This window comes from Ranitomeya imitator, chromosome 1, assembly GCF_032444005.1.
Source record: "Ranitomeya imitator isolate aRanImi1 chromosome 1, aRanImi1.pri, whole genome shotgun sequence".
Classification (NCBI taxonomy): domain Eukaryota; kingdom Metazoa; phylum Chordata; class Amphibia; order Anura; family Dendrobatidae; genus Ranitomeya; species Ranitomeya imitator.
In genome coordinates this window covers 706,764,248-706,780,216 of record NC_091282.1, presented here as the reverse complement: position 1 = coordinate 706,780,216, position 15,969 = coordinate 706,764,248, and the positions used below count along the sequence as shown (strand labels likewise).

General features: G+C 44.0%; 1 protein-coding gene across 1 annotated transcript in view; it reads right to left on the bottom strand.

Moving 5' to 3' along the window:
- SLC25A21 (solute carrier family 25 member 21) overlaps positions 1 to 15,969 on the bottom strand; it is a 592,393-nt gene that overhangs the window by 558,839 nt on the left and 17,585 nt on the right. The window contains exon 2 of the mRNA XM_069731960.1: positions 12,765 to 12,870. Coding sequence (XP_069588061.1) covers positions 12,765 to 12,834 — 70 coding nt within the window. The 5' untranslated portion in view covers positions 12,835 to 12,870. The remainder of the gene's footprint in view (positions 1 to 12,764; positions 12,871 to 15,969) is intronic.

Below are 15,969 nucleotides of genomic sequence, written 5' to 3'. Positions count from 1 at the left end.
AGTCCTGGATTCAAATTTTTTGCATGTTTGCATGGGTTTCCTCCGGGTACTCCGGTTTCCTCCCACATTCCAAAGACATACTGATAGGGAATTTAGATTGTGACTGTGGAATATGTTAGCGCTATATAAAATTAAATATTTTTATTTATTATTATTATAGAACGGTGATAGAACCGGCGTCGTGACTGAAAGTAGAACGTTGCGCGGGGAAATAAAAGTTAATCTTTAAAAGGATCAGTCGCAAAATAAAAAGTTATTTGCCCTTACCGCAGGATAGAGGATAACTCGCCACTTGGTGACCAGCAGCAGTCCTAAAAATGGGGCTAATAGTCCAATGCTTGAAAGGCGTGAAGGTGCGCATCCTCGACTCCCACTTAATTCACCATCTACGGGACTGCTGAAGAAAGCAGAGTATGCCAATTCCAGCAGTGTCATAGAAAATGAATTGAGCGGGGGTCCAGTATGTGTACCTTCACTCCATGCAAGACGGGGCTCTGCATAGTTCGGTTTTTGAGCACTGTTCTCAGGGTCCAGGCAGTCAGACTACCCAGCGATCAGCATGCTATTCCAGAGGATATGTGCTACCTTGCTATTTTGGTAATAACCCTTTAAACGCCACCGTACGTAGATGACTTACTGTCAGTATCACTCCGAGTATGCTTATACCTACAGGAATACTTTAATACTAGTGCCCCATTTATTATCGCTCCAGGGTCCACTTTAAAAATTGCAGATAGGCAGAACATATGGACTATGGGGACACTTTGCAATAGCAATGCAACAAAAATAAGATTTTTCTTCATCAGATTTATTTTAAATGATTAATACTAGTTCAGAGTTATTTCTTCACAAAGTAGCAGAGTAGCAAACAAAACTCCAAGAATTATATCAGAACATTGTGCAAAGCTCTCCATTTCACTGCAGAACACCATGACAAGTGTACAAATAATAATATTCTCTTTTAATGTTAGATTTAGAAATAAAAAAAATAAATAAAAAAGATACTAATCTCTGTAACCTTCAGTACATAAAGGGCCATCCAACAGTACAGTTTTAAATAAATAAAATGTTAGGGTCCAGTCTGCCATCTTGTGGACGTTTTATATAGGTGCACTGAAACGTCAATACACACACGGTTTATATAGAATTTATATAAAAAAGGTTGATTCAAGTTTAATAAGTTTAATCAAAATAATAAAGGCAAGGTCTGCAACTTTCCAATATACTTTATTACGGTAGTTTCTGTAACAACTCTGCTGGCATCACAGCATGGCCTCACATCTCTCACACAATCTTACCCACTGCTCCAGGCCATGATGTGCGTTCTCTTTAATGCCAGCTCCATGTTCTGTGTCTCTGCTCTGTGCATGCTTCATGGCTATGTGTATAGGGGGCCGGCGCCTGAACTCTCTGGTTCTTATAGGAATCAGGTGCACCTGTCCAATCAGTTCCTGACCAATTACCAAGAGGCCTCCTGTATATAGTGCAGCTCCACCCTGTGGTCTGGGCCTGTGCAATGTGTTAGCTCAGTTAGTGTTTAGCTGCTGAGTTTGCCTGGCCTTGCTCTGAGTTACTCCCTCTGAGCTTTTCTCTGTGCTTTTGCCTTGTTCTTGTTTTCCGCCCTCCAGGAGGCAGAATATCCTGGTCCCTGTGTCTTGTTCTATTGCCTTGTCTGTACTTTGTCTTTTCTCGGTCTCCTTGTCCGTGGCTTCCTTCCCTGCTTTCTTTCCTTGTGTTTTCTGTCTGCTTACACTCCGCACTCAGACCTTGCTTCGCACTCTCTGGCTTTGCTCTGTGGCTCCGCTCTTTGCGGTACTATTTGGCTCCGCCTCCAGCGTCTCCGCTCTTGGCTCCGCCTCCAGCGTCTCCGCTCTTGGCTCCGCCTCCAGCGTCTCCGCTCTTGGCTCCGCCTCCAGCGTCTCCGCTCTTGGCTCCGCCTCTTGCGGCTTCGTCCTTGGCTCTGCCTTCTCCTTCTCTTAGTTCCATCTTCTACTTGTTACTTGGTCCTCCTGTGTGAACAGGTCCCTACCTGTTCCTTCATTTTCCTTTCCTTCTGGCTTGTTACCGTACCTGCATCTTCTGTGTGTACAGGTCCCTACCTGTTCCTTCATCACACTCACAATAGGACTGCACTCGGGTGTCATCAGAGTGCAGCCTGATTCATACACCACATCAACCCGTCCTGTGTATCCTGTGTTCCTGCCAGTCCTGCCGTTCCTGCCCTGCCTTCCAGTCCTGTGTTCTCTGCAGTGCCTCCCAACCCTGTGTTCCTGCCAGTCCTGCCTTTCCTGCCCTGCCTTCCAGTCCTGTGTTCCTGCTGTCCTAGCCAGTCCTGTTTCCTGCCGTGTCTCTGCCAGCCCTGTCTCAGCCGTGCCAGCCTGTTATGAACAGGTAATTCAGAACCACAATGGACCTTGAAGTTCAGAGCACACAAAGTGACTTGACATTGACCAAAAACATAGGACGAGCTCTGAGACGTGGAAACTCTGCTGACCGCAATCCCTAATCCTATCACACCACACTAGAGGTAGCCGTGGATTGCGCCTAACGCTCCCTATGCAACTCGGCACAGCCTGAGAAACTAACTAGACCTGAAGATAGAAAAATAAGCCTACCTTGCCTCAGAGAAATTCCCCAAAGGAAAAGGCAGCCCCCCACATATAATGACTGTGAGTAAAGATGAAATACAAACACAGAGATGAAATAGATTTAGCAAAGTGAGGCCCGACTTACTGAATAGACCGAGGATAGGAAAGATAGCTTTGCGGTCAACACAAAAACCTACAAACAACCACGCAGAGGGGCAAAAAGACCCTCCGCACCGACTAACGGTACGGAGGTGCTCCCTCTGCGTCTCAGAGCTTCCAGCAAGCAAGAAAAACCAATAAAGCAAGCTGGACAGAAAAAATAGCAAACAAAAGTAACACAAGCAGAACTTAGCTTATGCAGGATAGACAGGCCACAGGAACGATCCAGGAGGAAGCAAGACCAATACTAGAACATTGACTGGAGGCCAGGATCAAAGCACCAGGTGGAGTTAAATAGAGCAGCACCTAACGACTTAACCTCATCACCTGAGGAAGGAAACTCAGAAGCCGCAGTACCACTCTCATCCACCAAAGTAAGCTCATAGACAGAACCAGCCGAAGTACCACTCACGACCACAGGAGGGAGCTTGGCTACAGAATTCACAACACCAGCCTACTCGTCTGTGTTCCAGCCGTGCTCTTCTGCCAGTCCTGCCTAATGCCCGCACCAATCCAGGTGTTCCTGTCTCCCAAGTGGGATCAGCAGCCACAGCCAGACACCACCCTGGAGTAGCACCTGGCAGCTGCCTGCTGCACAAGCCTGTCCTCACCATCAGAGGCTCCAGTGAAAACCCAGGCAGCTGTCATAGTCACGCCCCTTCCAGGGTAGTCTGGTTTGTGGCACAGTGGAGCCACAAAACCCCCGAGCTCATGCCCACCAGTCAGGGCGTGAGAGTGACAGTTTCTATTTTCAAAAATCTCCAATTGCTTTATGTGAATGAAAAGATTCCAGTTTAAATTCATAGACTGAAGACGGTACAGAGGTAACATTGCGAATATGAAAAATTTGAGACTACTACAAACAATTTAATTTTAAATTTTTCCTTTCCACTTTGTATTACTTCATGCGAAACACATGAAGAATTAAAGGGAACCTGTTGGCAGGATTGTGCACAGTAACCAACAGACAGTGTCAGGTCGGTGCTGTTATACTGATTACAATGATACCTTGATTGATGAAATCTGCCTTGTGGTTGTTTCTCAATCTTTATTTTTCAGTTTTGAGTTAATGATATGCTCGTGCTCAGGGGCGGCCTGTGGGCGGGGCTTCATGTGGTGCTCTGATTAGGTATTCATGTGTATGGCTTCTGACAGGTCACTGATCCCTCACTGACCTGCCCCCTAGTTTACATACTGTATATCTTATTGTTTTTTTTTTATATAAATCACATTAATCATGCAGGTGTTGGAGGCAGCACCTGCAATGTAGCATGATCGGATCTATAATATCCACATATTCATTTTATTTAGTGATATAAATTTTCTTCAGGAAAAAAAATAAATTCTTTCTCAAAATGGCACCGGCCGTTCCTGCGCAGTATAATCTATTGCGTTCCGAATTATGCTACAGCGCAGACACCGCCACTGGCACCTGCATGATGAATTTAAGTTTTTTTCAAAACAATATAATATGTAAAGTAGGAGGCAGGTCAGTGCGGGATCAGTGACCTGTCAGAAGCCATACAGATGAATACCTAATCAGAGCACCACATGAAGACCCCCACAGGCCGCCCCGGAGCACGAGCATATCATTAACTCAAAACTGGAAATAAAGATTAAATAACCACAAGACGGATTTCATCAACCAAGGTATCATTGTAATAAGCGCTGACCTGACACTGTCTGTAGGTTACTGTGCACAATCCTGCCAACAGCTTCCCTTTAACTAACTTCCTGAATGCTGCTTTGAATATATCCAGGGACGCAGATTTTAAAATGGGGTCTTGTTTGCAGGTTTTCTGAAACAGTGGCCCCTCAAATTCACTTGAAAATTGAAGTATCCTCTTATATTATAAGTTTTGTAAAGTTCATTGAAACAATGAAAAACTGCTGCTAAACTTTTTATCCCTGCTAACATCCTAACTAAAAACTATAATAGAGTAATAGAAATAATATTTTAAAAATGATCATGATATGGAACAGATGTGGTAAAGGTTATTATCTATTTTGTGTGGTATGACTATCTGGTGAAAGGGTATAAAATTTCAAATTTGAAACATTTTGAAAAAAAAAATGTCAAATTTCCAATCTTTTCATAAATAAATGTAAATTTTATCAACCTAAATTTACCACTAACAAAGTACAATGTGTCATGAAACAAAAAAAAAACAATCTCAGGATCACTGTGATTTGTGGAAATATTCCAGAGTTATTACCGCATACAGTGACACTGGACAGAATTGAAAAATTTGGCCTGGTCAGGGAGGTGAAAACAGAATCTGGCAAAATCGTGCTAATCGGGTTGTCTACTACTACTCAGACAACCAATTCTAAATCGTTATGTTACCGCTCAGTAAAATAACACTTATACTCGCCTATGATGCCAGCGCTGTCGGCACTGGCACTCCCGGGGCTCACGTGACAGAATGTTATGCAATCCCTGAGGCCCATCAACACTGAACTCGCTGTCCTCTCCTTCAGACAAATCTGTTGTGGCACTATTTTGAAAGAAAGCTGCCATGTTTCTCTAATTCTGCACAACCTTGATAATACGAGAATTACAAAAAAAAAAAAAGGCTTTAACCCTTTACTACACAAAGTGTGGGATTCTCAATACAGATATAATACAGTTCTCATGTACACTCCAAGCTCCTGCACTTTCATGATGCTCAGGGGTAAAACTGTTTAAAGTTGTGAAAAAATGTTTTTTCAGTCCAGCAAAGGGAATTAAAAATAAAAACACTTTATTATGACTTCATTAAAATAGTAGCATGGGCATAAAAAATATATCTGATGTGTTTCGAGTTCAGTGACTCTTAATCGTACATGTAGAACTGTTTAGTTACTGACGAAAGTGAACTATCAAAAAGGAAGGGATGTATAAACCCCCACACTCATCCTCTCACACTGACTGATAAGTTACTTGGATTTACAATTAGCCTGACCCTGGCGAACACCGATGTGTACGAGTGCAGTGCTGGCTGACAATCTGCAATACAATCCAGAATTTACCAAAGACGGTGGGCTGCTCCAGTGAGGTCAAAAAGTCACAAATTTGGCATTCACAATATTTGCAGAAAAATGGGAGACTTGTTGGAAAACATGTCAAACTGCAGATTTACAAAAATTTATGGGAGATATTGTAACGCCCATCCAGCCGACTCCATGACCACAGGTTTAAATTTCAAATTAAATTGTCAAAAATTAACCAAACTTATTGAAGGGAATCAGTCATCAGAAAAATGGCCTACTCATTAAATAGGCATATTTTTCCTATTATTATCTATATTCAATGAAAATCTTGCAATTTCCACACTCGCCACTAGGCCTTATATTAGACTCCTACTTCTGGTTCTACACATAAATATTATTCACATAGATATTGCTTATATGGAAGTATAATTTGGGCATGCTTTAATTTGGTCATTGTGAAGGGAGAAGGAGGTGCCATCTACTGTATGTCATGGGACCAGGGGGTCCTCTCCTATCCCTAACGCTAGGGGTGCCCTAGCTCACCCTATTCCCCACATTACTTCTGATGGTGAAGACGCCGGAGCCACGTACCTTGCCTTTGCTCCTGAATACGCACTCAGTCTGTGGGAGTAGATGGGAGTAGTAGTGCACAGTAATGCACCAACCAGACAAACAAGGTATTATGAACAAAAATAAAGGAAAATACCAATCATACAAATATACTCACACAGACAACAGAGGTAAACACCTGGAAGATGGGGTAAAACCAAAGTAGGAGAAGGAGGGGAATTAGCACACAACCAAAACCTAGCAATAGTCTCAGATAAATCCACCAAATGCCTTCTCATACAACAAAAACAAACCACCATCTCTCAAACCATGAAGCTATCTCTGGCAATGAAGCTATCTCTGGCAATGAGTGCTTACCAGGGCCCAGAATATGTAGGAGAGGGAGTGTCCAACAGTGAACAGTTGAGATCCTTAATGCAAGTCTCCAGGAGTTCTCAACTGAGCAGATTAACCCCCTGCACTGCAAAAAGAAACCTGCACAATTCAATATGGTGAAGTGCTTCTATTCAGCGCAAGAGTAGGAGAAATCAGATGCTGCAGTCTTCTGGCTCCTCTCTGTCTCGATAAATGCGTGACACTGTATATCTATGTTTGGAATCCTGATAATTAGACCGCTGAAAAGTCTTCTGAACAAAACAAGAAGTGTGAGTCTAATGTAAGCCCTAGTGGCCAGGGTGAAAATTTGCTAAATTTCTGATTTCTTTTTATATAGGAAAAAAATTAAGGATAACATAAAACACTTTTTTATACAGTAGGCCATTTTCTAACTGAACATTCCCTTTAAGGGTGTGTGCCTCTTAAAAAAATATTTATCTTTCTTTATCATATAGAATGGAAGTCTATGTAAATGTTCTCAGCCTTTACAGTATACCCAATAATCCCCAATCTAGTCTTATTCTGGAATCACCCAATGGTCTGGTATGAGGGACAACTTTAAGATAACACAGTCTGCCTCTAAGCTACAAGTTTTGATTATAGAAGACACAAAAGAGAATAGTAAAACCAAAAACACTCAGTTTGAAAAAATGTTGCAGTAATCCGCAAGTGCTAGTAAAAGATGTAAAAAACAGGGTATTTGGTTGATACGTTTTTTGCAAAAAATGTATACTAAGCTGCTCTACCAATCTTCACGGTATACCCTTATCAGAGCAGTCCTAACTAATGTATGCAATCCCTATCTGATGTATTTAAAAACCTGATCATCTGTATATAACCTGTGCGAACAGGGTTCAGAGAGGAAAAATCCATGTGTGCATACAGGGCAGAACAGCTCTTGTGCAGATAGCCCAAGAGGAGTGGTGGAACTCCCCAGTCCCCAGTCTCCACCACTCCTCTTGGGCTATCTGCACAAGAGCTGTTCTGCCCTGTATGCACACATGGATTTTTCCTCTCTGAACCCTGTTCGCACAGGTTATATACAGATGATCAGGTTTTTAAATACATCAGATAGGGATTGCATACATTAGTTAGGACTGCTCTGATAAGGGTATACCGTGAAGATTGGTAGAGCAGCTTAGTATACATTTTTTGCAAAAAACGTATCAACCAAATACCCTGTTTTTTACATCTTTTACTAGCACTTGCGGATTACTGCAACATTTTTTCAAACTGAGTGTTTTTGGTTTTACTATTCTCTTTTGTGTCTTCAGGTTTCTTGGTGGTGTGTGAACATGATCATACAGACTTGTTCACTGTGCAAGTAGCCCATGTGTTCCTGTTTCCATAATTGTTCTCTTGTGTCTACACGACTGGGGAGTTCCACCACTCCTCTTGGGCTATCTGCACAAGAGCTGTTCTGCCCTGTATGCACACATGGATTTTTCCTCTCTGAACCCTGTTCGCACAGGTTATATACAGATGATCAGGTTTTTAAATACATCAGATAGGGATTGCATACATTAGTTAGGACTGCTCTGATAAGGGTATACCGTGAAGATTGGTAGAGCAGCTTAGTATACATTTTTTGCAAAAAACGTATCAACCAAATACCCTGTTTTTTACATCTTTTACTAGCACTTGCGGATTACTGCAACATTTTTTCAAACTGAGTGTTTTTGGTTTTACTATTCTCTTTTGTGTCTTCAGGTTTCTTGGTGGTGTGTGAACATGATCATACAGACTTGTTCACTGTGCAAGTAGCCCATGTGTTCCTGTTTCCATAATTGTTCTCTTGTGTCTACACGACTGGGGAGTTCCACCACTCCTCTTGGGCTATCTGCACAAGAGCTGTTCTGCCCTGTATGCACACATGGATTTTTCCTCTCTGAACCCTGTTCGCACAGGTTATATACAGATGATCAGGTTTTTAAATACATCAGATAGGGATTGCATACATTAGTTAGGACTGCTCTGATAAGGGTATACCGTGAAGATTGGTAGAGCAGCTTAGTATACATTTTTTGCAAAAAACGTATCAACCAAATACCCTGTTTTTTACATCTTTTACTAGCACTTGCGGATTACTGCAACATTTTTTCAAACTGAGTGTTTTTGGTTTTACTATTCTCTTTTGTGTCTTCAGGTTTCTTGGTGGTGTGTGAACATGATCATACAGACTTGTTCACTGTGCAAGTAGCCCATGTGTTCAAGTTTTGATTATAGCTGTGCCCTAATGGAGCCGAGTTAGAGGGGTAGACCCATAAATAACATATCACATAGCCTCATGAAAGGTGGTATGATCACTGAAGGGTATCCGACCCATGAGATCCTATCTGATCACAAGAATGGGAGTCACCGAGTCCTCGGTATGAATGGAGCTAGTAGTGAGCATGTGGAACAACTGCTCCATTTGTTGTCTATGGGAGAGATGGTCAGTACCACTCCATTCCCATAAGGGTATTTGGACCCCTGTGCTTCAGACTGAAGCCGCATCCAGTGTATAGATGATTAATGCTGCTTTTTGGGTAACCCCTTAAAAAGTACCACTCAAAGGGTCAAGGCTTAAAGACGTTTTAACACCCAATTATAAAACCAGATAAAATACCATAAGATGCCCATAAAAGTCTTGTACCTGCACATCCATACCACAACTACTTGGCAATTATCAATACTTATTTCACCACTAAAGGCATTTACAGCACAACCTTTGGCAGAAAATTCATGAAATGATATTACTGAGCCGTAGATTCCAGAGTCCAGTTCATTAGGCGAAGCCGGAAAACTTCATATTTCACCTACTGAGAAAAGTATTGGTTCAGCACATTCCTTCCCAACACTGCGGAAATGTGCAGCTTGTTGTTACAGAAATCCATAGAAGAAAATATACCGGTAATCACATTATTTTCTGCAGAAGTCCTCTAACACAACAGAGGGGAAAAAAAATCATCAAGGCAAAATAAAGCGGGGAGAAGTGGACGATGTCCATAGACGAGGTGATTAGAGCCAGGAGAAAACCTTAAACTGGTAGAAAGTTGCACTTTTTGCTTTAAAATCGTAGTTACTTACCCATAATGGTATTTCTCTGATCCCATGACGGCACCACGGAGAGAGAGGGATCCGCCCTCAAGGACAGGAAACCTACAGGTGAAAAAGGCGGTACCTCGCTCCCACATCAGGTGGTTTAAAGAGCATTATGCAGAACTTTCAGCTGCAACTTAAATGGTTATTCAAAACAAAATCTATTCAATTTAAGCTTAATAGAGGCACCGCATGACTTAATACTAATAACTAACTCACTCTAGTGTGCACACCTGTGTGTGAAAGGGAGGAAATGTACGGGTGCCGTCATGGGATCAGAGAAATACCGTTATTGGTAAGTAACTACAATTTTCTCTTTCCCCCATGACGGCACCACGGAGAGAATTGCAGAGATTGTACATTTAGGGAGGGACCACTGCCTCCAGAACCCTTTTCCCAAAAGTCAGATCTGAAGAAGATGTCAAGTCTAGGCGGTAATGTTTGAAAAATGTAGAGGGAGAAGACCAGGTGGCAGCTCTACATATCTGGTGTATTGAAGCGCCAGCTCTCTCTGCCCAGGATGATGCCACTGCTCTGGTTGAATGGGCTCTTATGTTCTCCGGGATGGCTGCCCCACAAGAAGAGTAGGATAGGGTGATGGCGTCTCTTATCCATCTCACCAGTGTGGCCTTCGACGCTTTTTGTCCTGTTCGTGGACCCTGGAAGCAGACAAACAGAGCCCTATCCTTCCTACACTCTCTTGTGGTTGTCAGATATTGGATCAGGCACCTTTTTACATCTAAAGTATGCAGTACTTCTTCCCTCTTATTCTTGGGACTGGGACAGAAGGAGGGCAAGGAGATCTCCTGAGTCCTATGGGCTGTGACAAGACTTTGGGGAAGTAAGCTGGGTCAGTGCTAAGAATTACTCTATCTTCAAGTATTTGAGTGAAGGGTGGGTACGTCGATAAAGCTTGTATATCACTAACGCGGCGGGTAGAAGTTAAGGCTACAAGAAGAGAGGTCTTAAGGGATAAGATTTTTAAAGGAACCTTAGACAGGGGTTCAAAGGGGGGTTTAGTTAGTGCATTTAGTACAAGATTTATGTCCCAGGGAGGAGTAGTATGGAGATGGATAGGTCTGGATCTACTTGAGGCTCTAATGAATCTAATAATCCAGCGATTTTTGGCTAAATCATGGTTGTACAATGCTCCCAAGGCCACTACCTGTACTTTCAGGGTGCTGGTAGCTAATACCTGTTCTAACCCTTTCTGTAGGAACGCAAGGATTTTTTCTATTAGGATTTCTCCAGTTGGGTCAGAACCTGACACTGAAATGAATTTTTTCAATACCTTCCCGTATGCTTTAGTGGTTACTAATTTTCTACTCTGTAACATAGTGGATACTAAGTTTGATGAGAAACCCCTACTGCTTAGGAGTTCCCTCTCAAAAGCCAAGCTGTCATGTGTAATTTTTTTCTTTTTTCTCTCGGGAGAAGCAGACTTGTTCCTCCTTCACTGCCTCTCCCCACTCTCCCTCAAGGTCCGCCGACCCCGGCAGTGCTGCTTCAGGGGAAGGAAAATGTTACCGACCCAGCCGAGGCAGGGAGCCCCACTGCCTGAAACCGTACTGGATCGGCCCCCGGCATCCCACGAAGATTCCTAAGGTACGTGCTGTAGGTTCCCCATCAGGGAAAGGAAACCAACTGATGTGGGAGAGAGGTACTGCCTTTTTGACCTGTAGGTTTCCTGTCCCTGAGCGCGGATCCCTCTCTCTCCGTGGTGCCGTCATGGGGGAAAGAGAAAATAATAAAATCTAAAATTGCACTTTGCATTGAGAAATGCACGGGCACAACATTTTTGGAATATTGCCCCCCCACCAAATGATCCAGGAGGATTAGTACTGGGGAATCTCCACTACCCTGAATGGTGCCAGCTAAAACTTAGAGTAACATCCCGGCACAGTGAGCGTCCGCCTGGCAGCCAGCGGGCTGAATGAGAAAGCAGCTAGCGGCTGTTTTGTCATCTCTGTTGCTGCCACCAGTACCTATGTAAAAAGCAGCAACTGAGATGAAAAGTTCTCAGTATAATTACATTTTTACAATTTAGTGGCTGCCTTTGCAGAGCACGGCATTCAATGACAAACTTTGCATAGTTAATGACAGATGTCAGAGGCTGAGTATATTGAATGAAGGCAGTCATGAAAAATGTGTCCGCAGCACTCTGCCTCTGTTCTCACTTGTAATTTTGTGAGAGAACATACAATGACCTTCTGAGAGAGTTGTCCCAAACTCATAAGTACAATATGTGTGGCTTGCGATATAAGGGGTTCAATAATGGATGGGGGAAAGGAACTCGGGGAGGTCCAAGGGTCTTACACTGGACTATGGGCCTGATACGTTTAAATTTTTACCTATTGGTGAGGTCTTCAGATCTAAATAGGATAAAACAAAGTATTCAAGTCTTTATACCATGGAAAGGTCAGTTTTATAATGCATAGAAAACTAATAGATTATGTACAAGGCGGTATTACTGCTCATTATAAGATGGTACCACTTGTCATTACAACCTACAAGTAATAAAAGACATTACAGGGTCTCTACAGACGTGTATTTATAGGGAACTCAACAGGAAAAAAAATCTTTTCATGTCTCATCAGATGAATGTCTCCATAATCCAGACGCACCATATGGCCACAGAGTTCCTGTAGCTTCATAGTAAGGATCTACACTCTCCATGCCTGTGTAAAAGGCTCACAGGCTCGGACTGGCCAATCGGAGGACAGGGAATCTCCAGGTGGGCCTCTGTGTAGGAATGGGACACCCTACATGAGCTGTAATTGCAACACATACAGACAGAAGCAGCATCTCATCACTCATTTAAAAAACTAACCAGTTTATTATTATATAAAAGCATTGGTAAATTTGTGAAAAAGGGTCAGAAAATATTCCATGACTCTGGACAGCGTGCCCCCCAGAATCAATGTCACTGGTGGGCTGCTTTGCATACTAGTCCGAGACTGGTCCCACGTACAGCATCCAGACTTGTGCATATATACTGATCATAAATATGACACTTACCTGCAGATCCTCCAGCCAACACTTGCTGGGAAGCTTCTGTCCAAAAGCCGACGTGTTGAGAGGCAGACATGATCGTTGGAACCAGGGGTAAAGATGACCAGACGTCCTTGAAAGAGACAACAATACATGATGTTAGTGATCGACTCTCAGAAATCTGCAAAATCTAATCTATTCTGTACAAGGCCAGCCTCATTACAGTATATAGATAGAGCCTATAATGCTCCTTCCCTTGGGCCTCATACACAGTGCCTAATAGGGTCTATGCTGCTCTTTCTCTTGGGCCTCATACACAGTGCATAATTGGACCTATGATGCTCCTTCTCTTGGGCCTCATACACAGTGCCTACTAGGACCTATGCTGCACCTTCTCTTGGGCCTCATACACAGTGCTAAATAGGACCTATGCTGCGCCTTTTCTTGGTCCTCATACACAGTGCCTACTAGAGCCTATAATGCTCCTTCCGTTGGGCCTCAAAACATTGCCAAATAGGGTCTATGCTGATGTTTCTCTTTGGACTCATACACAGTGTCTACTAGGACATATGCTGCACCTTCTCTTGTGCCTCATACACAGTGCTAACTAGGACCTATTGTTAGGTGTCGAGTTCCCGCTTCTGCACAAGGGGAATCTCGAGCCATCTCCGCTGCGGTCTCCCATTCTTCTCCAGCCGCAGTGGAGTCTGCTCAGCAGAGACGTCGGTCCCAGCGTCTTGCTCAGTCTCACTCTGTACAAAGAGTTACTGCTGCTTTTCCTACTTCTGCCATTGAAGTCAGTGTTGGGCAGCGGAGAGCAGATGCTTTTGGGGCTAAGTCCTGCTTTTCTCTTTCTGAGCATGCCCAGGGCAAGATCTCCCATTGGAGATCAAGGCTCACATGCTCAGGTACTGCAGCACATCCCATTGGTCCTCCAGGAAGGTCCTGAAAGGGCAAAACTTTGGTAGCAGCTTCCCATTGGTCCTTTATTGGAAGGTCCTGAACGTGCTGCAACTATATAGCTGCGCATGACCGCACGGCCATGCGCTAGTATAGTCTTGATAATGTGTGTGTGTTGATGGATGTATGTCGATGGATGAAAGTCGCTCTTTAAAATCCCCTTCCTACTGTATGACTGCTCGCGGAAGGTGGATGATTGCTACCTAGCGCCCGACTTAACCATCAGCACGTTACACACATTACAGCCTCTAATTGCTGTGACCGCCAGTGCAGCGCTGTGCGCTTTCACAGCGCTTTCCTGATCCAAGCCTGGGTGGTTAGTGATGTTCGCCAGTGCGGCACCGCATGCACTCTCGTGCTTCTTTGTTATAATTATTTCAGTCACTCTGACACCACAGTTGCGGTGTCGAGCGCATGAGGTCTCTATGCACTCAAATCCTGTGTCTTGGGATTGAGTTCTAAGACTCCTTGCTTGCGCTTTTGGTGTGGTACCGCGGTCCTGTGACGCAACAGGGTACGCTTCCTTCACACAGGGTGAGGTTAACCCGTGTGTGTATTCACTTTGTACCGCCATATAGTCCGTCATTACTTGGCAGCAGGTTCCATCTCTGCACGGTGGACCCCGGGCTGCGAACGCACCATACTCTATCTGTCTTATTATTTGGTGCGTTCCGCTAGCCCTAACACCTATGCTGCTCCTTTTCTTGGTCCTCATACACAGTGCATAATTGGATCTATGGTGCTCCTTCTCTTGGGCCTCATACACAGTGCTAACTAGGACCTATGCTGCTCCTTTTCTTGGTCCTCATACACAGTGCAAAATTGGATCTATGGTGCTCCTTCTCTTTGGCCTTATACACAGTGCCTACTAGGACCTATGCTGTTCCTTCCCTTGGGCCTCATACAGTGCATAATTGGATCTATGGTGCTCCTTCTCTTGGGCCTCATACACAGTGCCTACTTGGACCTATAGTGCTCCATCTCTTGAGCCTTATACACAATGCATAATTGGACCTATGCTGCTTCTCTTGGGCCTTATACACAATGCATAATTGGACATATGCTGCTTCTCTTGGGCCTCATACACAGTGCCTACTAGAACCTATGCTGCACATTCTCTTGGGCCTCATACACAGTGCTAACTAGGACCTATGCTGCTCCTTTTCTTGGTCCTCATACACAGTGCAAAATTGGACCTATGGTGCTCCTTCTCTTGGGCCTCATACACAGTGCCTACTAGAACCTAAGCTGTTCCTTCTCTTGGGCCTCATACACAGTGCCTACTAGGACCAATGCTGCACCTTCTCTTCGGGCTCATACACAGTGCCTACTAGGACCTATGCTGTTCTTTCCCATGGGCCTCAAACACTGTGTCTTCTAGGAGCAATGCTGCCCCTTTTCTTGGTCCTCATACACAGTGCCTACTTGGACCTATGCTGCCCCTTCCCTTGGACCTCATACAGTGCCTACTTGGACCTATAGTGCTCCTTCTCTTGAGCATTATACACAATGCATAATTGGACCTATGGTGCTTCTCTTGGGCCTCATACACAGTGCCTACTAGAACCTATGCTGCACCTTCTCTTGGGCCTCATACACAGTGCTAACTAGGACCTATGCTGCTCCTTTTCTTGGCCCTCATACACAGTGCAAAATTGGATCTATGGTGCTCCTTCTCTTGGGCCTCACACAGTGCTAACTAGGACCTATGCTGCTCCTTTTCTTGGTCCTCATACACAGTGCAAAATTGGACCTATGGTGCTCCTTCTCTTGGGCCTCACACAGTGCCTACTAGAACCTAAGCTGTTCCTTCTCCTGGGCCTCATACACAGTGCCTACTAGGACCTATGCTGTTCTTTCCCATGGGCCTCAAACACTGTGTCTTCTAGGAGCAATGCTGCCCCTTTTCTTGGTCCTCATACACAAAACACTCTGGGATCGCCTTTGCTGGGGTCAAATGACACGTGGTTTGTGCATTGAATCTGAGGCGTACAGCAGGTTTCTGAGCAGGCTGACCTCAGGTCAGATTTATTAACGTGAAAGCAACACAAAAAACAAAACATAAAAATAAATCCTAGCCTGTCCGGCACTAACTAAACAAATACGTTGCTATCTCAACAACTGGGGGGGCTTCTCCCACCCAGCTAACATCACACAATTCTTGAGCAGAGCTCTTCACTCACGTTTGTCCCACACAGGCAGGCAATCTGTGTGCCCCAGGCAGACACTGGAAACACCCAGCTGGTCATCTTTTATTCCTGCAATCATTAAC